At 41.3% G+C, this 27682-nt stretch overlaps 3 protein-coding genes across 8 annotated transcripts; 1 reads left to right on the forward strand and 2 right to left on the reverse strand.

Moving 5' to 3' along the window:
- The first annotated feature begins 229 nt into the window (after positions 1-229).
- erlec1 (endoplasmic reticulum lectin 1) lies at positions 230-4861 on the forward strand. 6 transcript variants are annotated; one of them, XM_088385607.1, is made up of 15 exons: positions 230-501; positions 1359-1595; positions 1680-1784; positions 1894-1974; positions 2086-2163; positions 2257-2320; positions 2608-2654; positions 2731-2954; positions 3044-3185; positions 3319-3438; positions 3509-3568; positions 3652-3776; positions 3860-3937; positions 4022-4097; positions 4302-4861. In XM_088385607.1, the coding sequence occupies exons 2-15, from the start codon at positions 1455-1457 to the stop codon at positions 4371-4373; spliced, it is 1413 nt and encodes a 470-aa protein (XP_088241733.1). In that variant the 5' UTR covers positions 230-501; positions 1359-1454; the 3' UTR covers positions 4374-4861. The 6 variants fall into 6 exon arrangements, with proteins under 6 accessions (XP_088241733.1, XP_088241732.1, XP_088241734.1 ...); XM_088385606.1 differs by lacking the exon at positions 230-501 and adding an exon at positions 934-1261; XM_088385608.1 differs by lacking the exon at positions 230-501 and adding an exon at positions 934-1257.
- A 425-nt stretch (positions 4862-5286) lies between these two features.
- Positions 5287-8217, reverse strand: gpr75 (G protein-coupled receptor 75). Its single transcript, XM_088384951.1, has 2 exons — positions 7920-8217; positions 5287-7754 (listed from the first exon to the last, which is right to left on the reverse strand). Exon 2 carries the CDS (start codon positions 7675-7677, stop codon positions 6040-6042), a length of 1638 nt encoding a protein of 545 aa, XP_088241077.1. The 5' UTR covers positions 7678-7754; positions 7920-8217; the 3' UTR covers positions 5287-6039.
- Positions 8218-8578: 361 nt separating this feature from the next.
- Positions 8579-27393, reverse strand: psme4a (proteasome activator subunit 4a). Its single transcript, XM_088384950.1, has 47 exons — positions 26791-27393; positions 25765-25905; positions 25576-25692; positions 22762-22806; positions 21604-21753; positions 21179-21242; positions 21017-21091; positions 20596-20718; positions 20418-20510; positions 19376-19641; positions 19047-19233; positions 18825-18914; positions 18673-18737; positions 18215-18365; positions 18041-18139; positions 17803-17872; positions 17652-17719; positions 17365-17580; positions 16654-16811; positions 16464-16559; positions 16222-16277; positions 16059-16115; positions 15927-15982; positions 15588-15686; positions 15423-15485; positions 15260-15355; positions 15018-15149; positions 14706-14915; positions 14454-14590; positions 14310-14363; positions 14110-14239; positions 13943-14024; positions 13686-13842; positions 13525-13594; positions 13305-13430; positions 13078-13230; positions 12876-12980; positions 12705-12796; positions 12493-12624; positions 12011-12219; positions 11853-11938; positions 11644-11772; positions 10921-11076; positions 10131-10293; positions 9893-10026; positions 9686-9826; positions 8579-9516 (listed from the first exon to the last, which is right to left on the reverse strand). The coding sequence occupies exons 1-46, from the start codon at positions 26985-26987 to the stop codon at positions 9692-9694; spliced, it is 5490 nt and encodes a 1829-aa protein (XP_088241076.1). The 5' UTR covers positions 26988-27393; the 3' UTR covers positions 8579-9516; positions 9686-9691.
- Positions 27394-27682: the final 289 nt, after the last annotated feature.

A 27682-nucleotide genomic window follows, 5' to 3' on the forward strand; every position in this document is an offset into this window, starting at 1 on the left:
TATTAGCTCGGCATGTTGATGGACCATGACGCCAGTGAGATGTTGTATTATATAGTTTGTGATGTTTAAATAATACACCAAAACTGTTTATTACATATTGTTTATTTCTTTAATTTTCGTGAACTCAACGTCAATAGTGAGAACGGCCGTAGCGCACGCACGTAGAATGACGTCGCCGCGCAATCGCCTTCCGCCAATTACGTAATAAATCATGTTATTATAAAATATATATAATAAATAAACGAGTTTCCAAGGCTTGCGCCTTGGGGAACGAGGCCTTCATGTTTCAGTTCATAAGGCGCTTTCAAAATTCTGTAGTTTACGGAGTCTATTGGTGCATCAATACTTAATTGTCAAATGTGACCCTGATATATCTTATTTCAATAATATAATAGTTTCCATGGGAACGAGCTGAATTCATCTAGTATCTTGCCGTCGATTCATCCATGAAAGTTGCATGCAGACATCAATCAATACGTAGTATCGACACTGCCGACAGAGGTGAGTCAGAGGTATGAGGGAAACGTGGGTGTGTTAGAGGAAGAAAGATCTTATGGGACGTTTGTCTTGCTTGAATCTTCTCTTATAGTCCAAAATTCCCCCTCCCAGTCCTCTTTCTTTGTATCGCAGTCAGTGTTATCACGATCCATTCCCACATCAACAGCTCCACCACCAGGTGAAACGAAATTATATTGTGGAGACTTCCAACTCTTCAAAAAAAAAAAAAACTGTACGTATGCGCCCTAAATGATGTTCAATTAAGACAATAATTACTATTACTTTGCACTTTGAGATTCCCATGCAATGATAACTGCCTTATAGAGTATTATTATTGCTAGTGAGTAAGACAACTAAAGTACTATCAACTAAATACAACTAAATACATATGTCAAGGCAGATGAGGTCATGTATATTTATTTATTTATGTATTTATTTATTTATTTATTTATTTGTTTATTTATTTATTTATTTATTTATTTAATTCTACAAATCTCACTAACAATAACAAATATTGTTGAAATAACACCTTTATAACGCGTCAAACAAACATCAGCATTAAAGTTTTGAAAGGAGTATCGTTTTATCAACGCGTCAGTTTGGCTAATGTTATTGCCCATACTCCAATTTCAGATATTTATCTATATATTTTTGATAAAGTGATCAGGCGACACACTGGGTGAATGTCTTGGCCGAATACTACCAGCGGGTGTCGCTGTTGTTATTTGATCACGAAATAAACACCCGGAAAAGGACGTGGCAAGTAAAGCGCTCACTTCCTGTGTTTTGCTGGCGTGTTGACATCACAAATGATCTAATTCATTACCAAACGGATATCAACCCGGATCTTTTGGGGCCAGTTCTGAATTCATCTCGCAGGTTGGAGTCTAAGTGAGGAACACGCGGAAGTTGTACATAAGGAGCGCCTGATTGGCGCTCAGTGGCCGGAGACGGAGATGATGGCCAGGCTTGTGTTGGTGATGATCGGTGGGCTTCTGGAGCTGTGCCTCAGCGCTTTCGCACACGGTGACGATCAGCCCTTCTTCACCGATGAAATTCCTTTTAAAATCACATGGCCCGGGGCTGAAATCACACCGGTATGCATCATTTGCTTTCGCTTCTTAAAGCGCTGTTAACTTAAAAAATGTGCTCAACCAGAGATCAATGTCTGTGTACATCAGCCCACGTCGGGGGCACTTTACAAGGAAGACAACTTTGTCATCATGACCACGATAGAGAAGGAGAAGTACAAATGCCTCCTACCTTCGGTGACCTCTGGAGAAGAGGTAATGGCACAGCCTCAGCCCAGTTTAGGTTGCCTGTGTGGAGTGTTGCCCGGTTAGGATCATTAATATTCTTGTGACCTCATTTTTGGTTTTTGTTTTTAAATTTCAGGACGATGAGAAGGAATACAGCGGGCCAAGTCCATCTGAACTTCTGGAGCCTCTGTTCAAACGAAGCAGCTGCTCATACAGAGTAAGCTTGCCGATCGTCTCACTTTTGCTTGCATCTGATTACACACGCATAGTGTGTACTACTGCTGTTTGGTGGAGTGTAACTAAAAGACTTTTCTTCATTGGCTGGCAGATCGAATCCTACTGGACGTATGAAGTATGTCACGGAAAACATGTCAGGCAGTATCATGAAGAGAAGGAGATGGGACAGGTTGGTGTTCTGAGAAGAACCTCGATGAAATTAAAAGCTACCACTGTTTTGATAGTACACTGATCATAATCCTCATAATGTGTGTATCCACAGAAAGTAAATGTTCAGGAGTACTTCTTGGGAAATTTATCAGGGAAGAGAAAAGGAAAAGAAATGGGTATGTTGTATTTTCATCCTCCAACAATCTTTGAAAATGTGTATATTGAAAAAAAAAAACCTGGATCATTAGCATTTACTGCAATTTGAAAATACAACCGGACAAAATTCTGTATCTTAATCAAATTTCACTTGTGCTATTTTTACTTTTTCTGATGGGTAACTCACCTCTCTCTCACCAATGTTTAAACCTTGGTAATAGTCTGAACTATCTGTGTATTCTTATTAATCAATGCATCTTTTTTTTTTTTAATCTGATAATATAATGCAATGCATTTCTTATGTCAGCCAAAGTAGAAGAGACAGACATGGCTCAGTCAGCACCCGAAACAGAAGTAAGCTTCACAAATTGAACAGCGCACTATATTTGCCGCTATAAATGTGACATATATCGTTTATGTTCTCATGAAGGTGCAGTCTAAGAACATCGAAGGTCAGCTGACTCCATATTACTCACTGGAAATGGGAAACGGGACACCCTGTGTGCTGAAAGAGAACAAGCCGCGCTCCACGTCCGTGCTGTACGTGTGTCACCCGGAGGCCAAACATGAGATTCTGTCCATCGCTGAGGTCACCTCATGCGAGTATGAGGTGGTGGTGCTGACCCCTTTGCTCTGTGCGCACCCTAAATACAGGTAGAAACTCTTAAAAATGGTATTCATGCTCTTAAACCACAGGTAAAGCAGATTAAACATACCAACTCCTCTTTTTATGTGACATGCAGGTTTAAGTCGTCTCCGGTTAACGCCATCTTGTGCCAGGCGCTGGCTGGCTCGCCGCTGCGGCCTCAGCGTCTTGCCCAGCTGAACAAGGAGCAGGAGGCGCAGCTTAAGCCTCCTTTCAGCACCACTGCAGAGCACAGAGAGGTCAGTGAGCCGACAGTCTTGTATACAGTGCCTGAAAGGGCAAAGGTATCTTAATAGGAAGAAACACAGTGTAAAAGACAGTGTAGAAGTTAAACTTAAGTAAAAGTCTTATATTTGTTCTACTTAATAACAGGAGGCGGTGGCGCCACCAACAAGAGAGAAAGCCTTCACACACAAACCCACTCACATATCGCGCCTGACAGACGAGCAGCTGGTCAGGGAGTTCCTTAGCGGCTCCTACTGTTTACATGGGGTGAGGCATCATCAGTTGAGCCAGAGGCCATTCAGTCACGACGCTGATGTCAAGGTGATGTGTTTTTCAGGGGGTCGGATGGTGGAAATATGAATTCTGCTATGGAAAACACGTTCATCAGTACCATGAGGTGAGACTACTTTTACTTGTGTGTCTGTTGGGGAAGCATGTAAATCGTTCATGCATTGAGTTCCTGTTGCTCTGGGGTTTCAGGACAAAGAGCAAGCCAAGAACATTGTGGTTGTTGGTAGCTGGAATGCCAAGGAACACATTGAGTGGTCCAAGAAGAACGTGGCTCGATCTTACCAGCTAAAAGACAGTGGAATGCCGAAAGTCAAGTATGCAGTCGACACTGCTCCTCAATCAAAATCAAGCCCTTTTGACCATGTTGACTTTTTTTTTTTTTAATGCCTCTCTGCAGGCTGGTCTCCCATTTCTACGGCCATGGCGATGTGTGCGATCTGACAGGAAAGCCCCGTCAAGTTATTGTCAAATTAAAGTATGTGAAGAGTGTTACAGTTATCTGAGTTGACTTAGAACCAGGTTTTTCTTTACTGACTCCGTCTTCTGGTTCTTACATCAGATGCAAAGAGTCCGAGTCTCCCCATGCAGTCACCGTCTATATGCTGGAACCTCAGACTTGCCAATACGTCCTCGGGGTAATTGTGCTCGTTAAACAGTTAATTGCTTTTGTGCAGACAGCCAAGAGATTTTTTTTTTTTAAATATTCTATGAACTTTCACTTAACAAACATTACTTAGCATGCTGCCATTAAGCTAGTGGACATTTGTCAGACAATATGATATGGTTTGAACAGTTTGATGGTTTGTCTTTGCCACATTGAATTCATTTTCTTGTCTCAGGTTGAATCTTCAGTCATATGCAGTATTCTTGACTCGGCAGATGAACACGGGCTTCTGTCCATTTACAGCTAAACGGTCCAAAGAGGAGGAGAAGGCCAAGTAGTAAAGAAGAGCCAAGTGTACAAATGGTCATAATGCAACGCTTAAGACCAACAAAGGTTCAAACTGTGGTGATTTTGAAGCTGGACTTGAGGTTGCCGAGGAGCTCCAGAAACAATCCAGATGTCATGATCTGAGCGGTGGCTGAGCGGTGGAACAAACCACAGCACTGCCTCACCCAACTGGGAAGTAGCTTAAATAAATTGCTCAAGGACGATGCGGATTTACTCTCCATATTACATATCTCTACCAGAATGATTTTATAATGTACAAGATCATGATTCACTGTGTGGGAAGGATTGCAAATGGTTGCCGGATACTTTGCACTTGTAGTCTTAAAAAACTTTGCAATAGTGAGGAGGTGTGCTTTATAAATGTTACAAAGGGTGAGTGTAACTTATGCAGAAGGTGGGTGTTTTCAAGTCGCTAATACAATCGATTAAAACTTGTTTTTAACTTTATGAAGTATTCTGAATTTTGTTCAAGGAGTATTTTGTTAAGATGCACAACTCTAGGATTGCTTGGATTGAACAAAGTTACTTAATACTAATTCATCTTACTATATCTCTGCGGTGATCCAGTAACACCTGAACCACAAGGGGGTGCTGTTGTTGCAGCTTTAATACTGCGAATGGAAAAAGTCTTCTGAAATGGTTTGTAATGCAAATTTGAACCGTGACAGCACGTTGTTATTTATAAAAATACTAAACAATGCTTAATCTTCTTTAACGCCCCTATTTTTTTGTATTACAAATTAAACGCTCGTTATTCAACAAAAAGTGTAGTTAAACTAGTTTAACTGTAATGTAATTGAATTTTTGTAGATAAGTATACTTATTTACAAAAATTCAATGACATTGTTTTAAATCAAAGAGTAGAGACGCACAGCATTTGCCAAACATTTATTGGGTTAAAAAGTGTGCATGTGTTCACATATTAAACCTCGAAAACTAAGTGGGCCAGTCACCTGTCCCAGGTTGTAGCAGCACATGCATGTGCAACAGAGCAGGTCGATTTATAGAAACATTACTAAGAAGTCAAAAAGTCATAATTAGTGGAAAAACCTTTCGATTATAAGTCTGTCTTTTAACATCCATTTCCTATGCCACTCATCAAATACGTTTGTGAGGAATCTGGACTGACCACCTGTCAATCACAGGGTTGACACAGACCTATGGGGTTCATAACATTAATGAAAAAAGTCAAATCAAATATGAATGTTTCTGTTAGATATACAATTTAAAAAAAAGTATATTGTTGGTAGGAGCAGATGTAGGAGTGATCACATTTGCAATGCTCAACAGTGGGCTGCCTTATCTCCTCCACCCAATCAGCCCAGAGTATGAAGTAAAAAAAAAATGAGCCCCCATAATGAAAGTAAAAGTGTTGCATTTTACCTCAGAGATGGCCCTTCCACACCAAGCTGTCCACTTAAGGTTGTCAATTACTGGTGCATGCAGTGGGCACATTGCCATAAGCAAAATTCAGACATATTTTTGGAAATAAGTACGTAGCTCACAAATTGGCTCTGTAGATTTGGGAGTTTTGACAATTTGGGACAGTTTGACCTTTGACCCCGACCTGCAACTGTAGCCTTGCGCACTCTGACTGCAGAACATAACACTGATCCAAGATGGGTTCAGACAGAAGGGACAGGAATCTGTTGCACAGAGGTACTCTCAAAGTCCTGCAGGGTGTCCTGGTGAGTGTGGTAGTGCATGGCTACGTATGACTTGGCAAAGGCGAACGTCTGCGACCCGGCAGGCTGGAGGCTGGTGGGCGAGCTAGGTCCGGCAGAGGGACTGCTGTTGTATATACTGTAGTAGGGCTCGATGCGCGTGTTGATGGGCGTGGAGGTGCTGGCGGGGCGAGGCCTCCGTGCACCCCTGGGACTAGCGGCGCACTCTCTGGACTGACTTGGCCCGCACGCCTGGTCCACCAGCCTCCTCTGTGCCTTGGGCGAGAGCACGTACGCTGAGTTGGTCTCATGGTGTGAAGATTTATTCCGGTTGACTTCAAGGCTGCCCTTTCCCATGGCGTGCAAGCGAGTTTTGTGTTTGCAGCACAGCAGTCCAAGCGCGGCCCAGTGCATGCAGCAGAGCACACGGCGCCGTAGACCGGCACTGTTACGCGAATACACGAAGGGATTGATGCCCGACTTGAGGAAGATGAGGACAAAGCCGCACAGTTCAAACTGGTAATGTGCGAAGCTGCTTTCTGGCGTGAGAACGTCCTGCGCTAAGGAGATCGCCATTGGCAGACAGCACAGTAGTACTGAGAACACGATAACGACACAGGTGACAACCGCTTTGGAGTCCTTGGCTGTGGCCAGGTTGACTGTGGAGACCAGCTGGCAACACGTGGCTCCTTGGGCCGCCCCTGGGACCACTGGTTGCTTGGTCCTGGTAGCATAAGAGTGCGTCTGAACGTTTTGTAACTTGTTATACATCTGATTACGGTACAAGGGGCCTTGGGCACTACACTGCACCGCCTCAAAGCCTGTGGCTGGCAGAGGTGGCAGGGGTGGAGTGCATGTGGCCGCAACGGTGATAATGGGACACTTCCTCACTTGAGCGTTTTTCCTCAAGGTCTGGGCAATCATCAGATAAGACACAGACACAACAGCCACGCAAAAGGCAAAGTCAGCAAGGTACGCATACAGAACCAACCCGGCCTGACCCCCTCCAAGACCAAAGTGGGGCAAGCAGGGACCGTCCCTGCGTGGATACACCCGCATGGTGAGCAGGGCCGCCATGGTGAAGCTGGATGTCCACAACAGGGCTGTGAGCGCCAGGGTGCAGGGGAACGAGGCGGTACGGTTGGGCTGCTGGCCCAGGACCATGCGCAGCCGGTGCAGGGCGATGACCGCCACCGTCTCCAGCGACATGATGATAAAGCCCGAGCTGGTCAGGTGGAAGACGAAGCAGAAGCTCTTGGACACGCCATCCACGCCACCAGCATCCAGGTAAAGCACTAACGCGAACATGGGAGCCGTCACACAGCAAATAAACAAATCACAGAAGGACAAGTTGAGGATCATGAAATCGAAGTTGGTACGGAACTTGCGGAAGGCCGGGTCGAAGAAGGACAGGAACACCACAAGGTTTCCATAGGAGCCCAGGCAGAAGATGAAGATGAGGAGGAGAGAGCAAAAGGTCAAGGTGGCCGTGTGGACGACTGCCCAAATAGGGGGGGTGTGTGACGCCTGTGTGCCATTGAAGTTCACTTGCTTGTGCAAATCCGCCAGCTCTGATGGCGCCTCCGTGCTGTTCATCATATTATTAGCCACCCAGCGATGAAAAAGCAAACATTATCCTCTGAAAAGGAGGACGCGCGTGTCACCATTGTTGCCACCTGAAATTAAAAAAACAATTGTTTGTGCCATGAAAATCATATTTTATGCTGATTAGTAATACGTACACCAAAATGACGATGTGCATGCACACACAGCAGTCTTTTTTTTTTTGTGCACATAGCGTGTCACTTTATCCAGACAGCGAAAATATGTATAAATCTTACCGTTATTCGTCAAGCCTTCGCAGACCATCATTATTTAACAAAGCCCATATTCGTTTGTTTTCAAGCAGCTCTCTGGTACGTGAGCTTCGAAATATAAAATTCCATTTAAACGCCTTTTAGAGAAGCGGACAATAAACGCATCATCTCGTCTTCCTCGTTGCAATTTGAGGTGTGCGAGCACAGGCCTCTTTGTTTATTGTGCATTTGTCGCGGGTGGATTCCTCCTCTTGGCGATGTATCCGTTCTTTTTACCCAGGAACTACCGGACGTGAGCTGGTTAAAAAAAAAAAAAAAAAAAAAACGAGCATGAAGTCACAGCGACGCATGCGAACAGAGCAATTGAGGCGCTGCATTCAACTAGTCACTATAATTTATTTTTCAATGCACTAGTTACTAGTGCATTGAAAAATAAATTCGTGCTGAATTTTACTTGTATTAATTTATAAATATATTAATGTATAATGATAATATTTTAGTTGTCTTTGGACCGTAGGAACCCACTACCTCTACCATATCTTGGAATATTAGCGATACTAAACATTTTACTTATCACCTGCTCTAGAAAAGCTCATAATAGCTACGAGTATAGAAAATATACCTACTTACTTTCGCACCTCTGGCCAATTTAAAGTCTGAAGCAAATTCTGCAGATGACACAGTTGTGCTAACCCGTTTTATAAACAATTTATTCATACATAATATCATACAATAGGGTCATTGCAATTTTGGCACTACACTATACAAAGGTGAGGTACTAAATGCTTCAATGTTTGGACTCTTCAAGTCGTCTAATGAAAACATGATGAGCAAAATATTTCTGCAAGTTCTAGAACAGGGGAAATGATTAATTGAAATTATGGATTGGTGTAGTGGATGGCGTGATGCACTGGAGAACCTGGAATCGCTCAGGTCTTCACAAAACAAAGCACCGCATTGGGGAGTGCACTCTCTCCCTTTTCTTTGCAAGAGTACCAGTTGATGAAAATAGGCTCTAGTGCTTGCCCCCAAAATTATATAAATAAAAAATAATAAAGCCTACCTACTTAATCTGCAGAAACACTTGCTAGGGAAAATAATAAATGCAGCACTTCAAGAACTTATAAATAAATAAATATGTCTGTGCATATTTGCTGAAGCATGATGTACACACAAACACACAATGCCTAACTTTCTTAGCAAACTTGTGTGACAGCCTAATCCAAAGAGTTCCGTAGACAACTTTCTGCAGGTCACAACAAACACTTCCAAACACACGCTTCAATTGAGGGAAATGATAAAACAACATGTCCTACGCCCGGACATCGTGTTGGCTCAGAGTTGATTCTTGGGATGTAATCCTGAGAAATGTGTCCGACACTCCACACCTTTTTAAGCGTGCACAAACGCAATCAAACAACTAAAACAAACAAAACAAAACCAAAAAAAACTGTACAGAAATGTTACACACTGCAGGTCATTCATCCCTGCCATGATTGATCCTTAAATATTAAGTATAGAAGAAATGTAAATGAGCTACATAGATATTACACAACATTTCAAATAGTTTTGTGTGCCACTTCTGGATGTCTTGGGACTGCAGCCACCTCCTCCATGCAGGCTGGGGAATCCAAACAAAAGAGAAAAAAAAAACACAAATGTGAATTATACAAAAGAAACGGGTGAAATTATTGTCACTCGTCTCCCGAAAATCCCTGTACAAATATTAATCTAAGTGTCTGAAAATACATAGAATCTTGCTTTGATTGGGCTTCCCAAAAATGCTTTACCAGCTTTTAGGCATAGTAGCAAGGGGACACCAGTAGGTCAGTAAGCACCAACAACTGGTCATCTGTGAATTGCTGCTTATGCTCCTGCCAGTTGTCATGATGCGTCCTCCGAAAGTTAGACAGGGTTTTCTTCACAGTCATCTGGAGGCAAACACATCCAGGTTGCAACATTACAGTTCATTTAATAAATTGACATACAGGACATACTTCAATGGGTTGGGTATCATTGAGGTGGGCACTGAGGTCCATTAATAGCTGGGGCATCCAGGTGGGCACATCATAAGGGCTGGAGAGAATGCAAGCGCTCAGCCCAAGAACACCAGCATGGCGCCGCACCAGGTCTGCGAAAACAAGCTCGGAACTCAAATTTATTTGTATTTCAAATCGACATGGTTTACGTTTTGGGTGAGGAGAGGGGCACTCCCAAGAAACATTCATGACTCACCTCCAGAGGGTATAGTGTCCACTATTGATTCGACACCCCTCTTTCTCTTTTTAGGCAGGCAGGTTTTGCACAGGGCCTCAAAGTGAGCTTGCATGGGGGCATCCATGTGCAAGAAATTGCACTGGAGGAAGCCACTGAGTGTGGTGGCAGCCATTTCTCTCACCTGGAGAGGAAGTAGATATATTTTGGTACACTTACACCATGTAATTAAATTTGAAACAAGATGGATGCTTACTTAGAAAAATACAATGAATAACAGTTAGTGGCCAATGACACGCTCAACCTTTTTGCTTTTCGCTTAAGTGTAAACATATCGGACTCATGATATTTGTAAATCTTAAATCGGTGATGAAGATCAATTAAAAAAACATGCAATTACTATTGATCACCAATTTGGACAGACTAATCTACAAAGCCATCATATCATATAATGCAGGAGACTAACAAAAATGACTTCCAGCTACCCCCCCACTCTTTGTCTCTACTCTATTCCTCTCTTCCTCTTTCAATCTGAAAGTTATCTCCATAGCAACAGATTACTGCAGCCTGTGGTTTCCATAGCAACAGTTAGAGGAACAGAGGGGGGGATGCGGGGGGATGCGAGTGGAGAGATAGGAGGTGATTGCTGAATCACTACTGTGGAGCTGAAAGATGACAAGAGGCCACCAACACAAACAAGCGTGTATTTAATGTAATGTCCTGACTGACAGTCTTATGACGGCGGACTAGCATGAACCATTTTTTGTTTTACTTGAAGTAGTGTGAATGAGTGTTTTGGGGTTTTTTTTACCTCCAGCTGCTCATCCTCCAGCAGTCTTATAACCAGTGCCCGTACGTCATTCACTGCTTTCTGGTCACTCATGAAGGTGAAGAGGTTGTAAAAGGCCATGATCTGGAGGTACGTCAGCACTGTGTAGCGTGCGTGCCAGGAGCTGCTGCCTGCAATCTGTGAACACACGACGGCGTCATCACGTCAATAATAGGCTGAGCTTTTGTCGCACTAGTGGAACAAAGAGCACAATTTAGCGGTTGTTATTATACACATACTACATAGATATATAATGACGACAGCTGTATTCATAGGTGTTATCTAATACCATGCTTTTAAATATGGTACTGGCTATTATTCCTCAGTTATAGCTATTGCTGTGTCTATTGTCTACTTTTCATTTCATTCACTATCCAGGTCGTTTTCTTTAGCCGTGTTTCCACTCAGGCACAGCTTTGTACTGGTGGTGGGAAAAACGAATCAAATGAATTTCCAAAATACTACCAGCACCATAGCGTGAATCCCCAGGAAAATAAATCAAGATACGACAGAAAAATATGAATTGAGCACATTTGGACATAAAATTTTCTACCAAACAGCTACATTGTAATAATCCGAACAAATAAATGTGTCCTCTTAAAAATGAAAATTTCTATAGTACAATGAATATACCACCACTAGTATTCCTCAAACAAATTTTGCATATTAGGAAAATAAAATAATAAATTAGGAAAATCTAGTTACCTCTTGCAGGGCATTGAGCACCATGGGGATCTGCTCTGTGTAAAGAAGCCCCTGGGACATGAGAGACAAGCAGGTCTTTGCATCCCTCTTCAGCTCATCATAACTGTCATCATTCTCAACTGGAGCAATCTGAAACCGCACACAGAAATGTCAGAATTGGTCAGTCAGAGCTCATTTAGGTGGATATAGCATATAAGTGAAGAAGCGACCTTGAAGAGTAGAGGCAACAAGCGCAGATGGTCCGGGACAGCAGTAGAGTAGGAGCGGCCGGCACTTGCAATTAGCCACTTTAACACTACAAACAAGTGAATGGGGAGGAGGTTAGCGATGTAAATTGTTTTACATGGGTCACTAATCTTTCACACACCTGTTTTGAGGAGTTTGATCGCTTGTGTTCTCTCATCCTGCTCCCCCACTTCATTCTCCTCAACCACATGGTTCTGGATCTCCTCATCACCCTCGGTGAGTGGCTTTAACTGTAACAAAATTCTATCGGTGAAGTCCGAGATGCGAGGTGAGGTGGTTGGCTGAGTGTAAGGCAGGTTGACATCTATCATGAAGATGTAGGTCAGCACGCTGAAGGGAAGTGAAGAGAAAATGTACGGTTAATGCACCATTTCGAAGGTCAAATCCAAGTTATTGTTTTATTTTGTTTTTTTTAATCTTTCAAGAATATTATATTTATTCTTACTTTCAAAATAACTATTTCAGGTTAAAAAAATGACATGAAATATATATTAAAAAACAGAGAAGAAAAGATGACAGCCACTGGTTATGCCAATAATTTGATACGTTGATAAAGTGAAAAATTAAATAACAGAGAGGGTATGATAAACTATCCATGCTCACCTTCCAATCCGCTCCCGTACATTCTTGTAAACCTGAGTCAGTTTGGGCTCCAGGTACTGCAACAATCTGTGGAGGAGCTCTGGCACACGCCACTCCTGCTGAGCGAGGCCTCCCTGCAGTACGTAGAGTCGACTGGAGTGGAGGTAAAATACATTACTACATTAAAAAAAAAAATCTGTATTTTGTTTTGAGTAGGCAATCTCTTTACTGACCAAGCATCAACAAATGAGCCGCCCTCCCCATTGACTGGAGACTCCATGAGCATCTCAAACAGCCAGTGAAGTTTGCGAGGGTCTCTACTCTCCTGTCGATGGGAAAGATCAGACATGAATTACAGATTTATTTAAAAAAAGTTGTAATAAACACAGAGTAGGATTTCTTACGCAGGCTGTTGCGATGCAGGTGCCCCAGTCTGCATATGTTTCGACAGTGATGTTGGACAAGGCTGTACGAATGAGTGGACACAACACTTCCCAAAGGCTTTCAACCTACAAATTTAGCATTTCAATTAAAGTTCAATCCAAACAATGTTGTGCAGCAGAAGTTCAAGAGACAGAAAAGTATGGATCCTGAGTGAAACTGCACCTTGGAGTAACTCCAGTGTTTGCATCCTCTGATTAGGCCAGATATGATCTCTGCAACACAACGCTGCTTACTCTCATGGGTGTCTGCTACCAAGCGCTCCATGTGAGGCTGCAGCAGAGGCAGGAAGGTATCACCAAAATTGCGGAACAAACCCTGGAAAAAAAAAGGACAAAGTGGGTTTCATCATCTCTTTCTTAAAACTGAAAGCGCCAAACAATTGAGCTCACCTTGAACAAACAGAATCTGCGCGTACTAAATTTGTCTTTGCCCTTTCGATCCTCGAGAGAGAGAAACTCAATGAACTGATTGATAAATACTGGGTCTGAGAAATGGTCGTAGATGATCTGCTCCGGCTGGAAAAAAAAATAGAAAACATTTGATAAAGATGAATAAAATAGGGTTAATAAAATAAATATATACTAATTATATTTATTGATCTACACAAACCTCTGTCATTTCTTCTCTTGTTCGGTTCTGTTTGGGCTGCTCTTTCTCAGGAGCATACATCATCAGTTTCCTAGAAAATAATGTGACCAAAAATAAAACTAAATACAACATAACCAGCCCCACGAAGAATACAAAATGAAGGAAAAGTTTTAAAAATGAACCTTGGCCAACTGTAGTAACCCCAATGAGTCTTTTCTACAAAGACACAGAGATCCCAGTCCTGCTGAGTCCTTGGCAGGCTCTTGCTATTATACTGCAGCCACTTGTTGTCTGGGCGGTCACCGGCCACTATACCACCACTCATCTCATCTAGTGTGCCTTTTACAAACACCAAAAAATATTTTCCAATGTGTTTGATTTAAAAAAATAAGTTAGGAAAATCAAACAATATGAATGGGCAAAACTTAGTGCTGCTTACAAAGCTCAGATGGGCTGACTGGGACTTTTTTATGAGGCCGTTTTATTTGTTTCATGATGCCTGCCACGGCTGATATCGCCACCTATTGGAGGAAATAAAGAGATGCATTCATTAATGCCTGGCCATAATTCGTGCGCGGTCGTGAGACGTGAACAAGGCCCACTTACCTTGCGGACGTAGAGGGAGTCGTGGTTGAGGGTTTTGACGAAGAACAAAACAGCTGCTGGCGGGAGTTGGTGGTCATCTCTCAAGAGCAATGACAAGAAGCCAATAGCGATATGTTCAAATTTCCAAGGCCTGTAACGTTCAAAAATTAAATAAAGATTGAACACTGAACTGGAATGTGGGGAATATCAAAGTAACCTACAAGTTTCTGTTGTCAAGGCAACTCAATAAATCACCAATGAGTTGCTGGTACTTCCTAAAACAAGTAGAAATAGATCAAATTAATACTACCACCCAAAAATATAATACAAAAGAAATAGCAGATATATCATTAGAAGCAACTTACTCGCCAGACTCCAAATTCTTGTCTTCCTGTTTCCTAACACCTCTTAATGTTTCTTCTTCTGAAGGAACAGGCTCTTTAGGAAGGGGATTTCCAGTGACCATAAGTTGTTTAGCCACACCACAGATCTCTTCAGGAATCTGAATGATGAAAGGGAACAATAGTCAAAGTAAATATCTTCAATTTTATTTGCCGGGTTCTGTTCTGTACACCAAAATCAAACATATATTCAGATTTTTATTGAGTAACTCTTACAGAGAAGTCGATGCCGATGGTCTCATACTGTCTGTGGATTTTGTCAGCAAGGTCGTCAAAAAGCCGCACTATGGAGGGCTTCTCCAAAGACATGGCCGAACTGAGGCCAGATCGAACAATAGCAGGCCATGTCAGGGCAATGCACTCCCAGTCATGCAAATTGGCCAGGCACACGCCACTGTGATTTCCGAGGAGACAATACAAGGCACCCTGGAAAGGCAGTGGCAATTATGTGGCAGCATCTAACACCTACTCTGATACAAATCAAAAATAGACATGATAGGGAAACATAATAGTTTAGGAATGTCATACTTTGAATTGCTGCTGTGTGACGCTACTGTTGTCGGGGTTGAGAAACTCAAGGACATGGGGGATCACATCTCTACAGCAGAAATTGTATGTGCCAAGTGCAGTGAACAATGCACTTTGGGCTTTACTACGTACCTGCAAAGTAAACAAAATATTTCAGATCTAAAGTATAATATAAAACATTAGACAAGAGTATGGTGAATCAGACAAATGAAAATAAAACAATGACTTTGCAGTGTGCTCACTTGGCTGTAGGTGCTTGTGGACAGCCGCAAGAGGTCCCTCATTAACTCTTGGTGAATGCTCCTGTACTGGCACCCTTCAACCGTCAGCTTGCGCATCTGATAATCCACAAAGTTATAAAATGCACCACCACGATGACATGACTTGCAAATGTGACCAACTTACCTCATGCTGGAGCATGACTCTGTCTATGAGCAGAGCTCTAATATGCTGTTTTCTGCCATTAAGCTGCAAAAAAAATACAAAGTTTAAATTGTTTTACAGTGAGTTCCTTATTTTCATGGATTTAAACCGTACAAATCAGATGTCATTACAATTTAAGCGTCTCACCCTGTTTTCCATTGATTTTTTCACAAGGTTGAAGCTCTTCCAGCGAGAGTCAAACTCATGCTTGTGGGAACCTTTAAAGTGCAGCAAATCACTGATAATCTGAAAGAATCGAGACAACAACGATCTTGTGTTGGATAAAATGTTACTTAAATGTGACAAATTCATTCAAAATGCTTGCATATGATTCCTAATACTCTCCTTTTTATCTACAAATCACATTATTTACACTTATTTGATTTGGAATCAGGTGATGTGCAACAAGTTGAGCCCAATTATGACACCCAAATATTTGTCAAAATGTTTGCAATGTTTAAACAACATGATTGCTGGTCTATGTACCTTTATGATGGAGAAGAGTGACTTTGTGTCATCCTCAGAGTGTTCCAGTATATAATCTGGGGGGGGGGGAGTTAAAACAACGTTAACAAATAAGACTAAGAAATAGTGACATAGTGTGGGCTTAATACTTACGAAGCAACTGTCTCATCACATCACAAATTGATACTCTGTAGTTCTCTTTGGACTCATCTGCAAAACAAAATCAAATGAAATTACATTGTAGGAGATACTGACTTTTATCTGAAACTATTTCTCATTTAAGATATACTATCTGAAATAAAAGTTTTGCACATACCATACTTCGTTCCAGTATACAGAGTGGTTTCATCTAGATTCACCATACTATGGACCCTGTTTCAAAAAGCATGGTTATGAAGCATTTAAGTATCAAAATGAGCTGAAAGCAAAACAATGACAAAACTACAATTACAACAAGATGAAACCCCCAAAGAAAATGTAATGCAATCATCAAGATCATGACTTCATAATAAACACCAATGCCAAATGTTTTCCAACAACAACAAAAAAACTCCTCACAATTCAGGTATAGGTTCTCCCTTCAAAGGAGGCATAAGACCACCAGCCCCCAAGAGGCAGTGCTGAAGAATAGTGAGACTCTGTAGGACATCATCCCTGTACAGAGAAGAGAACAAAAAGAAAGAAGGAAATCTTAACTTCACTGTTGCACTTTGATTCCAAAATTGTTCCACAGTATACCTGGCATTACCTGCTCATTTCTTGCTGTCCCTCTGCAAAACTTTGAAGCCTCTTCAGTTCTGGCTTAAGGATCAGGTCCAGTAAATAAAAGGTAAAGGTGGTCTCTTCAGCATTGGGCACATGCCACCGGATGTTCAAGTTCCACAAGTCACCTGGACGACCCCAATCCTGCATGGGCCAATTTAAAACAACAGAAGTTTCCAAAAAGTTTTCAACAAAAGATACATTTTCATCACCTTTGATTACAGTTTATGTGTCATAGTGAACAACAAGATCAAATCAAATAAACTGGGAGAAAACAATGTGTCAACATAGTCAATGTTTCAGGTATACCCATATTTAGCATTTTATAAGGCTATCTTTACACAAGAGTGGGGCAGTGCATTTCAAAGAAACTGGATTTACTTAAGACTGACTCAGCCATAAAACACTCATTCAGACCTGCAGTGCCCCTGGCAACAAGAGTCAAAACCGCAAGAGAGACTTTCGTCTTTCTACTGAATACCCGTCCAACAAGAATCAAAGCAGAGCCTTTTACATGGTGAGGGGAACACAACAAATCCAATTGGGCTCAAACTGCAGAAAACCATTTTTGCTTCTCTATATATACATATGTATAGCTCTGTCTATTGCCTATCTCCACGCACGTGTCTGTGTGCGTGCGTGCGTGCGTACGTAAATATATATAAAACTTTAACTGCTTTAAGCAACGAGTCACCACCTTGATGGGTAGGTAGTCTTTGATTGGTTGGCAGAAGCCACTTGGCACACTGCAGTACTCCGTCGGATAGATGAGGGCCGTGGAGCGAAGGATGTGATGCAGCAAGTTGCACGCTAGGACGTATCCCTGCTTACACTTGAGGTGAAGTGTCAACTGCAAAATCTGGACCAAGTCAGAGGAATAGGCCAGGAGCTTCTGACCATCTACTCGAGTAACCTGTCGAGGGCACAAGGAGAAAAGAGCCAATGATGGCGAAGGGCGGCAAAAAAAAAAGGAGCTTAGTTCACCTCAGACAGAAGCTGAAGATTCCATAAAAACTCCTTGTCAAGTTCCTCTTCATGTAACACTTCCTCATCTGTTTTAATGAAATCAAAGTGTACATCAGTCAAGTATAAAACCTTGCGAGGAACTCCTTCATTGGGCCAGCGGTGCACTTACTGGCAGCAATTTGTTGTATTTGACTACAGCAGTGAGGCACAAACATTTTAAGAGACTCTGCAGGGTGACACTGAAAGAAAAAAAAAAGTGTGGATTCAGCAGCAAGCTACAACATAACTACTTAACTCATGCATTGGGAGATCAATCAATTAATAGATTATTTGGGGGGATATCAGTCATAATAAAGCTAACAGGATTATGAAAACCATACTGTTATTGTTAATTATTTGTGCGTTACCTTGGCAGCAGCCCGGCACATGTCCGCCACCATCCTTCCAGCTACACGAGTCTCAAAAATGTTGGTAGTTGCAAAGTTGAAAACCTTTTCCAGAGCCACCTGTACAATAGCAGACATGATCGTAATTGAGTGACAGCTTTGTTTCCAGACATCTAAATTTTCTCCTGTTTGTACCATGAAGATGTCCAGAGAGCACTGAGTGAGGATAGTGCTGAAAGTAGAAGACAAGCCCAGCTCTACCAAACTCTCCAAGTGGGTCATTTTCTCAGTTTCTGTTTCCTCACGCGTTTGTTCTAGTGTGCTGCTGTCAATCAAAGCAAAGCACCTGCAGATATGATCAAATATGCAAATACCTTTTTAGAATGGTGGAACAAAGCAGCTTGCTCGGAGAAGCAAAATAGTGTACATGTAAATATTGCACTTTACTCCATTTGCAGTCATGTAACTTCAAACTAAAAAGCAACAGAGAAGATCTTCCTTCAATCCAAAATGTAATCAGGCAAAATGCACATTGGTTTACAAATAAATTGATGTTAGATCAATATTTATATTTATGTAGCAATGTTAGTCAGCAAACATTATTAGCCACTATCACAATTCAAACATTCATTCAACATCATTCTTTAGCGTACCTGTCCATAAATTGAAGAACAAAGTCTTCAAATTCGGCAGAAGCTGAGCACATTTCCCTTTCCACCTTAGTTAGGCAAAGTTCAAAACAAATCAATACGAGTACTTATGCTCTATTACTCAAACTGACAAAACGGAGTGAGCAGTAATTCACCTCTGTCAGGTCTGTTCTTTCATGTAGAGCAGACGAACAGTCCACCAAAGGCACAAGAGTCACAAATGTTGCAATAAACTGGAAGGTGATCTGTATGAAGGAGCAATATATGAACATTTATTCATTTATAACAATATCATGTATGAAGGAACGATATGTCAACATTTATTCATTTATAACAATATCAGAAATGATTAAAAAATGCGAAGGAAAGAATCCCACCATGCACTTGCTGAAGTCATTTGGATCAACTCCAGGCAAGGACCTCATGAGTAGGGGCAACATGTGAGTAGGCCCCTCAGGAAGGTACTTCCCACCAGACACTAAACTCCGTGCTACACCGATCATGCAACTTAGGGTGGCTGTCAGCTGGTGAGGCTCTGTTAGAGTTTCCAGTGCGGGGTATGTTCTACAGAAAAGACAACAATTAGCCTTTTATGTTAATTCCAAAGAGTGTGCCTGTTTCTGGATCAATGTGGAAAACTGGCAGCAATCTGACAGACGCTAGAAAATGCACCCATTTAGTTGGAAAAAAATATTTGTAAACTCACCTCTCAAGAACGGGAGGAATGACCAACTCAGGCCTCATCAGAGCGAGGTTCTGCAGAGCCCGAGCGGCATCAAGACTGCCTGTTTTGCTGAACATGGCCAGCAGAACTGGCTGCATCATACTCTCCACAAAATGCGTGATATCGTCCTCAGTGAGCTTGTGCGTGTCAGGGACGGGTGTTAGCCACGACGGCTTTCTGTAGCGCTCTGCATGCAGCCGGCTAACAACAATGGCAGGAAGACGCTGCAGCAACTTCATGAGCTTCATCTGAACACAGACACATGGTACAGGTTATCTGGAGGTTGAACCTAATTGTAAATGTGAGGTCACTTTGATCACTTCTCATTCAGTACATAAATGTGTACGACTACTGCATGAGTAGGTGATAAAAGTTCATATCAGAAGACTTTCTGTCATATTTCTAATATCACATAAAATTTGGAGTGACGACAAAAGAAAAAATTGCTGAAATTACATAAAAACATTGAAATGAAAAAACAATCAGTATAATTGTGCATGTGAAAGCCAAGGGCCAAGTTTGAACCTAAGAACCTTATTGCGACATCCTTCCACACTGGCCCACTGTGCCACACAACTCACCCCTTCTCTAAAAATAAAAGTAGCACGTCGCCGCTTGTGACGTGTCATGACGGCAAGAGGGGCTTCCTCAAACAGAATGGTATGTGCGCCTGCTCATGCGGACATTTAATATTATTGCAGCAATCTCACTCACATGTTTTCTTGTTATTTCTGCACTAGACACGCAATGCTAGACAGCCAATGGGATTCAAAGAGGCAATGACGAGTGTGTTAGCCCTTCAGTCTGACGCAGTTCATATTGCTGACACAAGTTGGAAAGAATGATAGCCAAAAATATCAACATGTCCATCAAAGACTGGAAGTTGGTGATACACACCTCGAGTGCACAGTGTCTCTGAAACAAAACTATAATTTACTGACTTTCCAGATGATGTGGAATAATAGCGCGCATATATTTTGAAAAAGTCTTTAAGGATGAGTAAAAATGAAAAAAAGGCACTCACCAACCAGCGGCCATGATTTGATGGGTGAAAGAAAGATGTGATGCTGTTGAAAAGGCCAGTGAGTTGGGCTTGAGCTTGTTTACTTGGTCCACCCTGAAATTGACAGTAAGTGATGACACAGTCTTTTCTTCTGGATATTTTGATTGAGGTTACCACTATCAATGGAGTAAGGACTAACCAGGAGACATGCTATCCATACCGCCACATGGCCGATATCATAGGCATTGGTCAAATATCGCGGGAACATCATCTGGCTGGTCCCCACGGGAAGATTGAAGCTCCTCAGGACTCTTGTGAATATCTAAAAAGTGGAAAGAGTAAAGCTGACTTATTAACAACTATATACATACAAAACGATTTGCTTGTGATTTAGTGAAAGTAAACTTTGCTTATTTTTTGTGTTTTTCAGAGAAGAGTCAATCACTTGGAACATAACTCGTTACTTGAAATCTATGACAAACTGGACCAACAAAGAAACTTGATAGTTTGTTTCCCACAAGCAGCGGTGGGTGTGAAACACACACCTTGAGTCACAAACACAGTCGTCATGATGCACGAGAGAACACATTCATAAACCCCTAAACATGCAAAACACGTACCTTCGGAATATAAGGATCCCAGTCAATGTATCCGATGTTGTCTTTGGCCAAACGAGCAAAGAGATTCACCAGATTCTACAAAAAGAGTGCATTTACACAAAAGCAAGACAAAATCAGACATTGTTGTTACGGGCCATAAAAACAAACATCTACAGTGCTCACCAATTCCCAACTTGGAAGATTCTGAACCGATACCCACAAGTTGATCAACTCTTCAAACCACAACCTGTAAGAAAATCAATTTGGTACATACAAAAAATGAATGTGGTGAAAAACATTTGAATACTTGGCAATTATAGTATTGGGAAGGTAAGATTGATATTACTGAACATTTGCAGTTTACAAAATATACAGTTAGTATGTCTGATTGCAGCAGGTTTGCTTTTTTTTTTTTCTCAAACAAACGCCTCATCGGGCAACACTACTCTGCATATCAAATGTTCCCACATGAATAAAAGCGGTCAGTTGTGACGCAAATTGGTTTTTATGTGCTAAAAAAAAAAAACACTGAGCCTGGTGGAAACTCACTGACCTTACAAACTCAATGGAGAAAGCAAGTTATGTGTGTCAATTTAAGGCACACTTACTTAAAACCCTTATGATGCAGCTCCGGTGGTAGAGTTGTGGGTAGAAAGAGTTCAAAGTAGCAGACTGCTCTCTGCATGGTGACATCAAACGGACAAAATAGTGGTCTCCACTCATCCAGCATCTCCTGGGTTGCTGACTCTGGGAAATAACTGTATAAAAGAACAGAGAGTCACATATAGATGTCATTTTGTATAATAAAAAAAAAAAAAAAAAGCATTTTAGCCTCATCTGGAGGAAAAAAACATTCTCTTACATACCACTGTATTAGAGAAACATAATTGGAGATTAAATATTTTTTTTTTTTTTACAAACCAGCATGTTTGGAACACGTACTGTATTGGCAAACGATTGCAATAACTGACCCCAGAACCTGCAGCACTAAAATCTATGAGTGAGGAGATGATAAATCACACACCTGGCACATTCTGGCTGTTAGCATCAATCCAGTGGTTCTAATGGACCCATAATCCCACCGGGGGTTTTGCTATGGTTCATTAAACGCGTGTAAACTCGGCAGGTTATGTCAGGCCACTAGCCTCCTTTGGGGAACGGCAAACACAGCTACGTGCCGCCAAAGGCCACTTGGCCCTGCCTCCTACTGCTGTACCATCTGACCACAAATTACACTCACGTCCCAGTGACAGGCAACTCTCACACAAGATGGAATTAGATGAGATAATAGGATTATCTGACTAAGTGCGAAGTGAGGGACATCCTACTGCTTGCCTAAGTTGGGTGCACATATAACTGTGGTGCACAAAGTCAAGGAGCAACTTATTTATGGACACCGGGATCATACTGCTTGTCTTTTGCAATATGCCAGGGCATTAAGGAAGCCTTTTCACCACTGTTGATCCAGCTAGCACAATTGTTCTATCAGCTTCAAGACCCTTTCTAGCAGTTTCCATTTCATTAAAATCCCTAAAGTGATTTAATGATTTATGTTCATTACCTTTCTTTCACATTTTGAAACTGTAGTAGTGTAAGCATATGACATCTGTAAATTACAAAAAGGCCTCCTATCAAGATACAAATGCCACATTCATAAAAACAGTTATCTAAAATTGTTTGGATTTAGAAACCTTTGGATTTTACCATTGCTGCATCGTCTTTTTTTTTAATATATTGACTGCATGGGGATATCAAGGTATACTTACGGCCTGCAGTTTCTCACTAGTGTCTTCAGCACACCTTCTACGGAGCTGTAACAAATAAAAACACAAAAAATGGTATCATGATTATGTCTAAGTTGCAGAATGATATATGTAAAAAGAATTCCTTCACAGCAATGCCGTTTGAATCGGACCCCATGCATACAGAAGCCTTGCATAGGTTTGAATATTTATTAACACTATGAGAATGCTATTGTGGCTGTAATCATCTAAAAAAATAATAATAATAATAACCACACACACAAATCATATCACTTGTTTATAAGATGTGGTACTGTATTTGCATTAGTATTTGTATGAATAACTTTACACATTCCTGGCATGATAACGTTGGCATTCAATGTAAAAACAAGAATACTGAGTCATATAAGAGTGTTGTAAGCTCTAGACCAATATAACCAGAGCTTTGGAGTGGCCTCGCCCACAATCCTACAACTGTGCTCACATGCGCGCTGAAGCCATGCCTTGTTGGAAATGGCCTGCCAAACCCAATCACCAACTGCACAACACATCTCAATTTCGATCGCTCAATGATTTTTTTAGAGCTTTCACACTTGTACGGTAGTAGTCTTCCCTAAATGTATAGCACTTTAAGCTAACAAAATAAATAGATATGTGTCTTAAATCAGCCAATCATGAGCCAGTAATAAGGGGAATATTTAGTGGCCCTAGAGGAAGGAGAACCCGATTCCCTAATAGGTTAGGAATGAACCTTCACGTTTCCCCGGACGCATTCCAGGTCGGGAAGAAACGCGACAGGAGTTCAAGTTTCTCTAATTCCAGTTGAACTACTGAGCAGTGTTGCCTTTTACTAGTATGACAATGCTGTCCATATGCCAGTAGGATAAGCCGTCATTACAGGTTTTGGAAGGAAGAGGAATTTTAAGAATGATCTCAATGAGAATGGTGGAAGGGGAAACCATGTTAGCTGCGGTGTGACAGTATTCGAATGCGTATGATTGAAATGTTAACATTGATTTATCTTCTGATACCAAGTTACACATGGTCTGTCCAGTTGACACATGCAATGTGGGGGTGGGGGGTTGAATTCAAAAGTAAAACACAAAAGAGGAACGATGTTGTCCTTACCACCTCTGAACCAATTTTATCATAATGAGTTTAGCGGATGAACGGGGCCTTGGAGAACTGAATGTGAAAAGGGGACAAAGAACACACTCAGCACCAGGCAAAGAGTCAATCACGCAGAATATGAATACTGTATATGACTCGTATATTCGTGCATTTTGAATGCGTGTCAGTTTGAAAAAGGTGAGCTGGCTTGTCAGCCAAAGCAGCTAGTTCACATCGGCGGTGATAACAGATATGCTTGCAAAGCGTCAGAAACACACAACGTTCCCTCAGCACTATACAAGAGCACCTTGCGTTAAGAACACAATGGATGAGAGACATTGTAATGCCTCCCAAACGTTGCGTGAGATGTGCATGTCATTGTAAAAGCAATCAAATATAATGTAATATAATGACTTAAACGTCTGGTTTGATTTCAACAGATTGCACATGCTGTTGGTCGAATTACTGTGCATGGCCTTGAACAATTGGGATCTTTTATGAAGATTCCAAAAAGTGGGCACTGAGGTGTGTGCTCACTCATGCATCTGGATTATTAAATATTTAAGAGGGTTTTGCACTTAGGGTAACTTTAATGGTTTTCATCGTGGAACTTTTGGAAGAGCTCTGTATGAGTGAAATAAGTTTGACAATACGTCCTTTGAGGGAAGCTAACTACCCCAAAAAAGCCACATTTTGTTTGTTTCACTTGCCCCAAATGCATGTGCACTGGACGTATCTGCACATTCTGCGTAACACTGCATTTAAAACTTGGGATAGGTCACAGCACAACAACACAAACTGCTCTGGAAGAGGGCAGCCCCAATTGAAACAGTATGGTGAAATGACATGACAGTAAAAAATGTACAGTTTAAATTACTTCTTATCACTGGCAATATGGCATGATGACTACTTGTGATTGGCTCCAAGTCAGCCCTTAAATTTAGTCGAAAGCTTAGATCGATCAGAAGCTATAAAATTGCATCGCTCAGTAGATGATGTTGAAACATTGTTTGTTTCTGGCAATCCCAAAAAGTTTACAAATTCTCCCCAGTGGCCCCCCTCTCAATTCACTTAATCTATTTGCACATAACTGTCCTGAGCACGCAACAATACTGATAATTTTCCAGACCCAATCAAGTTTGTGCTCGTTTTTGCGCATGCCAACTTTTACAAATCAAGCTGGATCAGAACACAAGTGAGTTTAGAAATAAGAATTGTGCATAGCAGTATGGTGTGACTTGGAAAAGGCTACATAGCAAGACAGTTTTGGGGAATGTAGGCAGACGTACAGAGAGAAAGCACATACAGTACAATGGCGTCACTACCTCCAAACATGAACACCCCAAACAAAGGTCATTCAATTTGGAAGCGCCCAAAGTATTTGCTCAAACTAACCAGCCTAAGTATGACAAAAACATGAGAGGTCAAACCAGCATCAGTGAATCTATTGACACCGGTTTAGTGAACGGTAGACAACTGTTTACTTTTTTTGCATATGCATTTCAGTCCAAGCTGCAGTGTTCAGTAGAAAATAGCTTAGTCCAAAAAAATTGAGTGTTCAAGTTTTGAGGTTATACTATCAGTCAGGCAATAGTTGGCAGGTGAGCTATAGCCATAAGTGGTATCTGCAAAAGCAAATGGAGATCCTGAAATGTGTCAAATAAAGGTGAAGTCAGTTGGCAATGTGTTTTAGTTCACGTCACAGCATAAGCAGTAACAAAAGCCTACTTGGGAAACCAATTGAGTCCCAGATGCTCCGTCTTGGAGAATAGAATCCTGTAATGCAGTTCATACAGAGGTCTCCAAGGCAATTCCAGGTCCTCCCTTGAGAGAAGCTCCTTTTTCCTTAGAAGGACAAGACACAGAGTCAGGCTCATGTGTAAACAGGTTTGCTTCTTCAGACCATGTAACTCTTACTTGAGCAGGTTGATGAGGAGACGCGCCAGGCCTTGCATCATGCTGATCTCTAGGCGAGGGATGGTAACTAGCTCATAGAGCAATTTAATAAATAGCACGTGGTCTTCTTTGCTGAACTTCCGGCCATATAGTCGTAAATACCTACATTGGATAACAAACATTATATTATTATGATTTTCAGTGTAACAAAAACAAGTCATGACACATTGCACAGATAGCCCATTCATCTATTTTTTTGAATCGCTTGTTTCATAAATGTGACTTTGAGTCCCATAAAATGCCTGCGGAGCTGTGAAATTGACTGTTTTGAAATGGTTGTGTCACCACTTGTATGCCTTAATAACAGCGAGCAGAATCTGGGTCAAACCCCATTGTGAACTTTCCATCTCTCTGAGCCGGTAGTGCCTCACTCTGGGCTAGAGCAATGTGCCAACATGGGGACAGAAACGGATTAATCAGCCCAGCAACAAAGTACCAATTGAAACAGCACTCTAAATAATCCAATGTCATGTTGAAAGATGCCAGTATAATGTGATTCATTACTAAGTAAACAAATAACACATGTTGAAAAAGTGGAGACCCGACATCACAATTAATATTAGTGTCGTGTTAATAACGCACATAGATAATAAACAATAATATATTTCGATTTCTTGAGTTGTAGGTTCTGTAATTTTCCAACTTTTGGCACAAAAATTAAAATCAATGAAATTCTTCAATGCTCCAATAAATAATTTCATATAAAATCGGATAAATTATGCAGCTGGAGCAAACACAAACCAAAACGATCATATTGACACATAACTACGCATCCACTCATTTCAAAACTTTTCTTTCCCGATACTTGTTACACAATATCAGGCGAATCTGTATTCTAAGAACCTCAAGGTATTAGCATAACTTTCGTAACTGAACTTGTTGACGTATTGAGGGGGGACAAGGTTAGCAACTGTTTCTAGCTCACATCTTGGTCTCACTATTGGGGAAAAAGATAATCAGAGATCATCATTTTTTTTAAATACTCACGTGGAAAGTTTCCTCGTCCAAAAGAGCACACCGGGCCATATTTCTCTGAACTGAACAGCCCGGGCCAAATTCCCCTTAATTTTACTCAAAATATCATTAGATTCTTCATCGAGCCTATCCGCATAAGGCAGAAGTTTGTTATATACGATGTCCTTTTGAGGAAGAAATCCCAATCCATCCAGCTGTGCCTCGTTCATATTATCAAATACAAAACGACAAGTTTAAATGGATATTACTTAGTTGTTGTGGTAGCTATAAGACATCAATAAATAAATAAAACGATTTCTGCGCTAGCTTGTCCAGTTGTTGGACCACGATGTGACTAAATAAGAGTCACAAGTTGATGACAGGCTCAGGAGCCATTTATCCCAAGTTAAGATCGCCTCTATTCAAAGAAACGCTAGCATGAACCGATCTTAATATGTTAAGGCCGGGGAATAAAGCGTTGGCACTCGAATAATTCTCTTCGGAAAACGGAATCGTTAAATATGACAAGCAGCTAGCAGCCTAGCTAAAGTTAGCGTTCTATTACAAAGGCTCAGTTCTTTCCCAAAGACTGTTCAACGTCGACTGATTCATCCAACTACGGTGCAGCACAAGGGCAGACGACACCCAGCCGACCGACGCATTTCTGTCGTCATATCCGGTTACCATCATAAAGACTACATTTCCCAAGATTTCACCAGGCAGATTTGTATTTTTAGGCGTTCATCCTTGAGCTGACTTGAAATATTTTTTGAAAAGCAACGCGTATTCTCAACTCTAATGTCGCAGCATTTCGATTGCGCTTTGTGGGATTAAATGGGCTTTCTTTATTTTCTTTCTCCATTTTAACTGTGTTAATTCAAAATGTACTGTAAAGAAACGTTTGTCTGGTTTTGTAATTCCAACG

The sequence above is a fragment of the Syngnathus floridae genome, chromosome 9, assembly GCF_059516105.1.
Source record: "Syngnathus floridae isolate MCC-2025c chromosome 9, RoL_Sflo_1.0, whole genome shotgun sequence".
Lineage (NCBI taxonomy): Eukaryota > Metazoa > Chordata > Actinopteri > Syngnathiformes > Syngnathidae > Syngnathus > Syngnathus floridae.

Excerpts from the sequence above, each read along its gene's own strand:
- psme4a (XM_088384950.1), bottom strand. The coding sequence starts at position 26,987 with ATGAACGAGGCACAGCTGGATGGATTGGGATTTCTTCCTCAAAAGGAC. Across the intron at positions 14,364-14,453 it reads AAGAATTTGGAGTCTGGCGA|GAAGTACCAGCAACTCATTG; the intron begins GTAAGTTGCTTC and ends TACTTGTTTTAG. Across the intron at positions 13,595-13,685 it reads GGTTACTACAGTTGGCCAAG|GAAACTGATGATGTATGCTC; the intron begins GTTCATTTTTAA and ends ATTATTTTCTAG.
- erlec1 (XM_088385607.1), top strand. The coding sequence starts at position 1,455 with ATGATGGCCAGGCTTGTGTTGGTGATGATCGGTGGGCTTCTGGAGCTG. Across the intron at positions 3,186-3,318 it reads CCACTGCAGAGCACAGAGAG|GAGGCGGTGGCGCCACCAAC; the intron begins GTCAGTGAGCCG and ends ACTTAATAACAG. Across the intron at positions 3,938-4,021 it reads CAAGTTATTGTCAAATTAAA|ATGCAAAGAGTCCGAGTCTC; the intron begins GTATGTGAAGAG and ends TTCTTACATCAG.
- gpr75 (XM_088384951.1), bottom strand. The coding sequence starts at position 7,677 with ATGATGAACAGCACGGAGGCGCCATCAGAGCTGGCGGATTTGCACAAG.